General features: G+C 37.4%; 1 protein-coding gene across 1 annotated transcript in view; it reads right to left on the reverse strand.

The window, feature by feature from the left end:
* MROH2B (maestro heat-like repeat family member 2B) overlaps nt 1-10358 on the reverse strand; it is a 117280-nt gene that overhangs the window by 93624 nt on the left and 13298 nt on the right. Inside the window, exons 2-7 of the mRNA XM_006875399.1 lie at nt 5912-5935; nt 5422-5535; nt 4209-4365; nt 4027-4067; nt 3127-3268; nt 2531-2574 (exon numbers count right to left, since the gene is read on the reverse strand). Coding sequence (XP_006875461.1) covers nt 2531-2574; nt 3127-3268; nt 4027-4067; nt 4209-4365; nt 5422-5526 — 489 coding nt within the window. The 5' untranslated portion in view covers nt 5527-5535; nt 5912-5935. The remainder of the gene's footprint in view (nt 1-2530; nt 2575-3126; nt 3269-4026; nt 4068-4208; nt 4366-5421; nt 5536-5911; nt 5936-10358) is intronic.

Below are 10358 nucleotides of genomic sequence, written 5' to 3' on the forward strand. Positions count from 1 at the left end.
TATATAGTTATTGTTATTGTTAAGTGCCACAAGTCAGTTCTGATTCATAGCAACACTGTATAGGGTTTCCTTGGAGTGGCTGTTGAGTTTGAAACACCAACCTTGTGGTTTAAACTGACCTTGTGGTCCTGTGCTTTAAACTGGACTCTCATATATATATTCCACTCTTCCTGCCATACCCATTCAGCGTGTGTCTCTGTCCATGTATCTACCCTCAGAACATTGTTGTTCTAAGTATATATATATAAACCTTGGAATGAACACACACACACACACATACATATATATAACCTTGGAATATATATATTTGTTGTTGTTGTTAGGTGCCATCAAGTTGGTATCAACTCATAGCAACCTTATGCACAGCAGAACAAAACACTGCCCAATCCTGAACCATCCTCACTACTGTTGCTACTCTTGAGTCCATTGATGCTGCCACCTGGCCAATCCATCTCGTTGGGGGTCTTCCTTTTTTTCTCTGACCCTCCACCTTACCAAACATGATATCCTTCTCCAGCGACTGGTTCCTCATGACATATATATACCTTGGAACAACAATATTCTGAGGATAAGGTACATGGACAGAGACACATGCTGAGTGGGTATGGGAGGAAGAGTGGAATATATATACGAGAGTCTGGTTTAAACTCATAGAAAACCCTATGAGTTCGCTATGAATCAGAACTGACTTGATGACATTTAAGAAGAACAATAACTATAACTATAACTATAACTAACTATATAAATATGAGTCCTTGTATGGCGCTGTGGGCTAATGTGCCAGACTGCAAAGCCGTTTAAACTGCAAGGTTGGAGGTTCAAGCTTACCAGCTGCTCCTTGGAAACTCTATACAAGGTCTCTATGGGTCGAACTGACTCGACGGCACTTAACAACAACAACATATATCCCACAGATTTATAAGAGTTTGAAAGAGGATATTGGTTCATGAGTTTTTACCTTTCCTGCAAGTGTAACCATGAATGTGATGGAGTATACAGCAGGCAAAGTAATGAAAATTTCTGAGATATTATCAAATATCTTAAGGCAATGAGTATCTGAGCCTGGGAGCTCAGGACCATAGTCTCAGGGAACACCATGGTCAATTGGCATAACATAGTCCACAAAGACAACATGATCCCACTTTGGTGAGTAGTGTTAAGGATATTAAAAGCTCACGAGTTGCTGTCTCTCCATGTGCAGAAGAAAGAATAGTGTTGAAAATTGAAGATGCTTGAAATCAACTAGTCCAATTTACCAATGTAACATGTGAACATCAGTTCCTAAGACTTTGAGACAAGAAGACCTACAAGGTACCTAACTACCACTACCAACAACTCTGAAAGGGATCACAAAGGTCCTGGATAAAGCAATGTAACAAAACTAAAAACAAAAAGCCAGGCTTACTGGTCAGAAAGAGACTGGAGGAACCTGAGATTATGGCTGTTTATCACCCTTCAGTTCTGTCAGGATGTCACCCTCGTGGCACAACTTTAAGCCAAGCAATAGGGGAAATGACAACACTAGTAAGGGATGCTAATTATGAATGATGAAAGGGTCAATCATTCAGAAACAAAGGGACAACATGTAAGTAGGGACCAAGGTGAGAAGGATGGGAAGATTGTTGGAATGGAGATGGTAGCCACAGGGAGGAAGCAGGATAACTGTTGTTCCATGGAGGGGATTGTAATAATTAAGGTCAAACCAAGTGTATGATTTGCTGAATGTAAAACTGATGATCTTGTCTATAAATCTTCACTCAATTCACACACACAAATTTTTTTTTTTTTTTTAAAGTGGCTGGTAGATTTAAACTACCAACTTTGTGGTTACCAGTCCAATGCTTATCCTACAGTGCCACAATAGGATTCAGAATTATTTGTGGGAACCTTTTAAATATGTCAGTTTTCAAATACCATCCCCAGAGATCCTGATTCTGGAAGGGGACGAGATAGAAGGTGGAGGTACTCTGGGGAGGCTACAGAAAGTTAAACTTGTTAAAGAAATCAGACGTATAGTACTGTAGGTGATCTATGAACTGAAGTTCTGCTATATTAAAAGCTCCCTGCCCATGAGGTCCTTGGCTTCTTTGTAGGTCACAGAAACACGTGTAAAGCCAAAGTCCATGTCTTGTCTGCATGTTACCATTTCTGAGATTTGACATTGTCTCTGGTACTATTATGTTTCCAAGGTCCATAACGTTTCTGACTGAGAGAAGATTCTTTTCTGGTAAAGGAGCACAAGGCTGCACTTTGTGTGTTAGATATCTTGAAAAGGACTGTGAGAAACACATTCAGGAAGAATTGTGTTTAGGAGCATAGAAATTGTATCTGTGTGTATGTGTGTGTTTAATATGACTGATAAAAGAAAGCAGTTTCAAGGAGAGGAAATAACTTGAAAATTAGAGACTTAAGAAAGGCACAGTTAAAAAATATTAGTACGTGAAACCTTCAAAATGATCTTAGATTTTTTTAGTTAAAATGAGTAACTTTAATTTGTTTCTTCAACAGTTAGTCTAGAACGCACCCTTACCTGAAGTAGCATAGTTTCCCATAGTGCGATACTAGCGTTCTTGCCTAGAAATAGAAATTGTTTCAATAATTGCAAAAAAAAAAATCAAGACAAAAACTCTTCTTTGCCAGAACTCTGTGGATATTGGGGTTCCATTTCACACTCTCTCCTTACACAGAGTGGTTACTTCATATGAAATGTACTATCCTGGCATCTATGAAGGGCTAGTCAGGGGGTCAGAAAGTCTTCATGACAATTTAGACTTTGTACTCATTTTAATAGTAACTGCAGAAATAAGCTTATTTGAAGTATCTGAATCTAAATGAACCTTCTTGAAAGATATCAAAAGAAAAAATAAAGACTGGAGCAAAAGTGAAATTTCCTGTTAAGAATGTTACCCACTAGGTCCTCTTGTACAAGTATTTGATAGAGTACTTTTTAAAAAGAACATTCAAATAGAACATGAAGAGTGAAGGAAAAAATATAACTGTATACCTTTCATATCCTAGTCATTGTTTTAATTGTATGAACTGAGCAATAATGACTGTAGACAGAACTGGTGTCTCATTTCTTAGTGTTACCTCTTTGGATAAAAACCTAACCCAGCTTCCTTGTACCTTCCAGAGGCTGCAAGAGTTCAGGTAACCGCGTTTTCCAGAGGTCTACCAATTTTGGATGAATTATATCAGGGAAAATCTTCAAAAGTCCTATTGCACCAGCCCCAACCAATTTCCCTAAACTGGCAAGCATAGATATTACCTGAAAGATGGGATAGAAAATGCTAATTAATTCAGGCGTATCTACCTTTTTATTTACCATTGTTCTGGATTGCCTTGATTCTTACATAGGCTAATCTTCTTGCAAATTATTACAGGCCATTCTGACTTATTCTAGAGCAAATCTAATATTTAGACAACCCATAACTCCAATTTTTCTCCTGAGTATAAAGGTGAGAAAAAAATGTATAAAACACAATCCAATAATAAATAGAAGATATCAATACACAGATATAACTATTATCTAATTAAAAGCATGCAAAAATAGTGCTGCACAGCTACAGATATGGTCAAAGGGAGAAGAGGAAATTCCAAATGATAGACATAGAATTTGAATGATACCTATGGATCAGATTCAGTCTACGCTTACTTAAAAAATATAAATTTCCATAAGCATTTCAGAAAAAGAAGACAATTTGCCAATAATAAATCTCCACGAGGGTTATTAGTATGTTGTTTTTAAGTGTCATAGAGTTAGTTCCAACTTCTAGAGACCCAGTATCGGGTTTCCAAGGAGTGACTGGTGGGTTTGAACTGCACACCTTGAGGTTCAAACCGACCTTGCAGTGTAGTACATTATCCTGCGGCACCATACCAGGACTCCATTAATATAGCACAAGATTTATTATGTTATTTCAGAGATTTGGAATAGGTGTATGATTTTTATTAATATTTATTTGGAATTTGATGATCTCTATCAGCTTAAATTTATTCCATATTGTTTCTTTGTAACTCACTCACAAGAAGTCTAGCGAGAAGTTGCTGTGGTGAAGGAAGTTTCACTAGAAAAAGAAAGTAATTTTCATTATTACTGTAAGTGGGGGCTGAAAAATTCAGATAGGGGTTGGATATCAGATCAGAGTATTATAGGAAACACCTCTTTCATCAGAGGAAAGCTTTGTTATGGTTTTAAATGTACAGACCAGCTCCAGTTGATAGGACAAGTGCAGTCGACTCCTTGGCATTGAGTTTCTTCCTCTCCTCTGCCATAATTAAGATTCTGATGATATTAAACAGGTGGGCCAGAGTTCCTGTGTATTCCGCTGGTACCACAAAAGTCAAGATTCTTGGCCATAGCACCTGTGGAAAATATAGGGAAAGATACAAGGATTGTTTACCCTTTTTCATTCCAAGGATGGTTGAATTCTTTATCAATTATATTCTGCTGGTACCACAAAAGTCAGAATTCTGGACCATAACATCTGGAGAAAACACAGGGGAAAATGCAAGGATCATTTATTACTTTTTACAGGTCCTCACGATGTGGTTTTCTCTAATTTTTCTCTCAAAACTTTTCTCTCATTCATTATCATTTTGCTATTAAGGTCAAGCCAAATGAAATCATTAAATGGAATCTCTGTGGTACATTAATATTCAACTGCTTATTGTAGTGAGTGTTGGCCAGTGTTTCTCATGGGGTTGTGGTTTGAATTTTGGACAGGGCAATTCTTCACTGTTAGTTAATGTTCCAGGTACTGCACCATATGTAATATTCCTAGGCTTTACTCATCAAGTACCTATAAACTCCTTGTCAGTGTGATGACCAAAATGTCCCACATACTTCCAAAAGCTCCAAGGAGGAGGGGAACTTCCCACATGAGAACTACTGGGAGAAGACAGCAAGTCAGTTGCTGTTACTCTGGGTTTCGGGCTGTGGTCTTCCGACTTTGGATATCTGGAACATCTATGGTCTCTTTAATCAGTGTGTTTCATGTCCCCTGAAAAAAAGACTTTGTCCTAATGGAAACTTTGGTGATATCTTCAATGTCTTCCACTTTCTTGCCATTTATATTTAGCCAAGTTCATTCCTTTTGTCATCGTATCTTCCATGCCCATCCATGTTTTCATTCCCACTATATCAGTCAACTCCAGTTGCTATGAATTACATCTGAACTCGTGTCTCTTTTCTTTGCTTTTAGTTCACTGCGTAGTGGTTATGAATCGGGCTGCTAACCTCAAAGTTGGCAGTTTGAAACTACCAGCGGTTCCGCGGGAGAAAGTTGAGGCGTTCTGCTCCCGTAAAGATTTACAGCCTCGGAAACCCTGTGCAGGGTCACTATGAGTTGGAACCGACTCCACGGTACTTAACAAAAACAACAACAAAGCCAACCATAAGTGTTGACAAAATACCCTTACCTGTGGCATTCCAATGACCAGTGGGTCCAGGGTTTTTAAGACCTCAAGGCTTTTTTCTTGGACAGATTTCTCCCCCTTTTCATCCTCATGGGAGTTAGTTTTCATTGTTTTCTCCTTTAAGAAAGATTACACAAATCATTTGCTAACAGTCCTTAATGTTCTTGGAAGAAAGGCCTGGTGAGTTGATTAAGAAAAACCCAGCCATATAAAACCCTGTGGAGAACAGTTCTACTGACACACATGAAATCACCATGAGCTGGTGTAGACTTGGTGGTAACTGGTTCTGGTTGTGTTTAGTATAATTTAGAAGTTATATCAGTAAAAAAGAACTGAGAAAACTAGAGACTGAAAAGCTATTGATAAAAGTAGTAAGGTTGAAATAGAACTTTAAAACTAATTATTAGAGCAAACTCTAGCCCCTCCCTTTTTTTTATTAAGCCGGTTTATTAAGCTACTGCACATAATACTTGAAACGACACCCTTTTCATACCAGATTCTTGGTGGATGCTGCAAACTGGGAGAAGACATAATCAATCAGGGGCCATCCTTCTCGGGCTTCAATGTAGCTCTTTTCACACATGGTTTGGATGAGGGCAAGGATGGAATTTCTCACCTGCAGTAAGAAAAATAAATTTGTAGAATTTTTGCTGTGTTGGGAATAATGAAATTTTAGCTTCTTTTATTATTTAAACTTCATGGATCATTTATTGTAAACCTGCATAAACAAGAATATAAATTGAGTGATCTATTGCCATAAATAAATGGAGCATGTTTAGGTTATGATTAAGTTACCAAAAAATTCTTGTTAGCCAAACTCTTCTTTCCAGCATCCAAAGACAGATCTTCTCTTACTAGACTTTATGACATTTTGATAACTTTGGGCTAAAATAATCGATTTGGGCTAAAATATTGCATAACTTTAGAAGTCTTCAGTGGCAGATAGTATATTTAAGTATAGGTCCACGATGCTTCATATCCCATTTCAAAATCCAAAACACTTAGAATGGTGGATTTTTTTAAGTTTGGCACTAACTCATTTGATAGCAAGACACAAACTGAATAGATACAAAGCTACTTACAGTTTTATTTATTATATGTAATATAGAGCTATTCACCACAGACTCCTGGTGTGACACTGTAAGATCAGCACTGGACTGTAAACCCAAAGATTGGTAGTTCAAATCCACCAACTGCTCTTCAAAAACTCTGTACAGAGTCTCTATGAGTCAGAACCAACTTGATGTTATTCAATAACAGCACAACAATATCACAGTTATGGGGTCCTGGTGTGGCATTGTAAGATAATCACTGGACTGATAACCACAAGATTGGCAGTTCAAACCAACCAGATGCTCTTTGGATGCCCTATACAGGGTCACTGTGAGTCAGAACCAACTCAATGGCACATAACGACAACAATCACAGTAATGCATTTTTAAAATATAAAAAAATGATGAATTCTGACATATATTTAATCATAGAGATTAGAATAAGGAACTATGAACCTATATTGTCACTTACTGTCCTGGTGTGATGCTGTCGGATAATTCACTGGATTACTGCAAGGTTAGTTTGAACTGCAAGGTCAGCTGTTTGAACTCACCAGCTGCTCCTAGGAAACCCTATACAGGGTTGTTAAGAGTTGGAACCGACGACTTGACAACACTTAACAACAAAAATTGTCACTTATTAATAATTTGGTTTTAATTTATTTATCAAATTGCTTTCCTACAGGACAGAAAGCTCATGTTTAATCCTTTAGTGAATGACTTTAAATGGCAGGGGGAAAGAAAAGAAAAGACCAGGAAGGCATGGCTGTATGGTGGTAGAAGCTGTTAGTATGAAAACACTGAGCAGTCTGCATGAGGCAGGGGGAAATGCACACCCATTTTATGTTTTTTTTTTGCCTAGGCAGCTGGCCTTCTTTAAAATTCCTGTGCTCTTTTATTCTCCCTAAACTAGTATGGAGTTCTGGTGTGGTGCTGGAGGATAAGCACTGGACTGCCAGGTCAGTTTGAATCACCAGGTCTGTGGTTCAAACTCACCAGTTGCTCCTTGGAAACCCTATACAGAGTCAGAACCTACTCAAAGGCCCTTAACAGCAACAGCAACAACAACACACTCTTCTCATATTTCTCCTATTGGGTTGGTATGTTAATGGATCTGGTTTTGATGATCACTTCATTTTTATTTATTGCCTAGTTTTTATTATTTTAAGCATAGTCACAAGTAATAAAAGTCTTAGGGGAATTTTCTCATCATCATTGACTTCTGTGTAGGGTTTTATTCCCAAACAAACTGTGATTTTCATTGAAACAAAACAAAACAAAGAACAAATGGCTCTCTGATTTGTCATAGAAGAAGTTGTATATCTTTTTTAACATCAAATATATTAATTAATTAATCAGGAAATATTTGAGCAACATACTACAGCAAAACTTTCACTAAGTGCTTCCTGGTTGGAAAATAGGATGTCCATGGTAAGAGTGGTGTTCAGGATTTATTATGTTTTAGATGAAGAGAGATTATCATTGTAATTAGCAATCGATTATTAAACTATTTGACGACTACAGCAGAGTAATGACATGGAAAATTTTATTTTACACTGAGAAGTTACTGAGCTGAATGTACTTTAGGATTTTATTTTAGTGTAGCTTATCTTTTTGTAAAAGATATTGTTCTTTTAGAAATAGAATTGATCACTGAATTCTTTATTAAAGCAATCTCATAAATTGGTTCTTAAGAATCAGAGTCATTTAATTTATTCTTAAAACTATCATTAACCAAATAAAAATATCTATCAATTCTCTTACTTTTACATTGGGGTCATTCATGACTGCCTTGACTGTTCTTTCAATTGAAGTCATGTAATCTCTCAGCTTGGGCTCTGAAAAACAGTCAGAAAAATGAAGAAACCAATTCAATAAGAGTACTTAACACGAAGGTTTCACACAGTGGCTGCAACAGTGGGTTCAAACATAATAATTGTTGTGAGAATGGTGCAGGGTTGGGCAGTGATTCATTCTATTGTACATATTTATGAGATGGAAACAACTTAATGGCACTTAATAACAATAATAGCATATTTATGCTAGAATTGGTGAAAACTCACTAGAATTATGGTGCATAGTTGAAATGTCTCTTGTCCTTACAATTCCTGTTATTCAACTTCTATCTACCCTCTTCTTTCCTTACACTCTAAGGATGTTCGGGTGTAAAGCTATAGGTTAATGTGCCAGACTGCAAAGCTGTTTGAACTGCAAGGTCGGCAGTTCAAGCTCACCAGCTTCTCCTCAGACACCTATGCAGGGTCGTTATGGGTCGGAACCGACTGGAAGGCAATTAGCAAAAGATGTTAGTAATGGATTCCTGGTGTGGTATAGTAGGATAAGCACAAGACTGCTAAACTGTAAGGTTAACAGTTCAAACTGGACTCGATGGCACTTAACAACAAGGATATTAGTAGATTCCGTTGTTCCCTATTACATTTTGTTTTATCTTGCTAAAGGTCTTAGGTTTCAAAATGGATTCAATACATCATGACCAATGTACCCGCTCTAAAATGTGTGCGATTGCTTCATATTTCGTGTCTGCTGATTCTTTAATAAATACCAGTGCTAATTGAATTTAAGAAGTCTATGTCAAGCTGTCCACCACTCATTTGTCAGTTTGTCATACTGTGGTGGCTTATGAGTTGCTATGACTCTGAAAGCTATACCACAGGTATTTTAAATACCAGCAGGGTCACTCATGGTGGACAGGTTTCAGATGAGCTTCTAGATGAAGACAGACTACGAAGAAGGAGGGACAAACTGCTTCCGAATATTTAGATACCGAAAACCTTATGAATAGCAGAGAAACACTGTCAGATATAGCGTCGCAAGATGAGCCTCTTAGGTTGGAGGGCACTCAAAATGCAACTGGGTAAGAGCTGCCCTCTCAAAGTAGAGTTGGCCACATTCCACGGGCTGTGAATGGAGTACAGCCCGTGGAAAAAAAGCCCATGGGACCTTCATTTGCTGATGGAGCACAACTCAAAATGAAGAGAAACTGCTATAAACATCTATTGAAAATTGGAACACGGAATGTACAAAGTATGAATCTGGGAAAATTGGAAGTTATCAAAAATGAAATGGAATGCATCAACATCGATATCTTAGGCATTAGTGAGCTGAAATGAACTGATATTGGCCATTTTGAATCTGACAACCACATGGTTTACTATGTAGGGAATGACAAATTGAAGAGGAATGGTGTTGCATTCATTGTCAAAAAGAACATATCCAGATCAGTCATGAGGTACAATGCTGTCTGTGATAGGATAATATCCATGCACCTTCAGGGAAACCCAGTTAATACCACTATTATTCAAATTTATGCACCAACCACTAAAGCCAGTGAGGATGAAATAGAAGAATTCTACCAACTTCTTCAATCTGAAATCAATCAAACATGCAATCAAGATGTATTGATTATTACTGGTGATTGGAAAGAAAGGTTGGGAGCAAAGTAGAAGGATCAGTAGTTGTAAAACATGCCCTTGGTGATAGAAATGATGCTGGAGAACACATGGTAAAATTCTGCAAAATCTATGATTTGTTCATTTCAAATACCTACTTTAGACACCATAAGAGACAACTATACATTTGGACCTCACCAGATGGAATACATAGAAATCAAATAGACTACATCTGCCAGAAAGAGATGATGGAAAAGCTCTATATCATCAATGAAAACAAGGTCAGGGAAAGACCATCAATTACTCATATGCAAATTTAAACTGAAGCTGAAGAAAATGAAAACATGTCCATGAGAGCCAAAATATGACCTTGAATATATCCTACCTGAATTTAGAAATCATCTGAAGAACAGATTTGATACATTAAACACTAAAGACCGAAGACCAGAAGAGTTGTGGGATGACATCAAGAACATCA

Source organism: Chrysochloris asiatica, unplaced genomic scaffold (genome assembly GCF_000296735.1).
Source record: "Chrysochloris asiatica unplaced genomic scaffold, ChrAsi1.0 scaffold00325, whole genome shotgun sequence".
In the NCBI taxonomy this organism is placed as follows: domain Eukaryota; kingdom Metazoa; phylum Chordata; class Mammalia; order Afrosoricida; family Chrysochloridae; genus Chrysochloris; species Chrysochloris asiatica.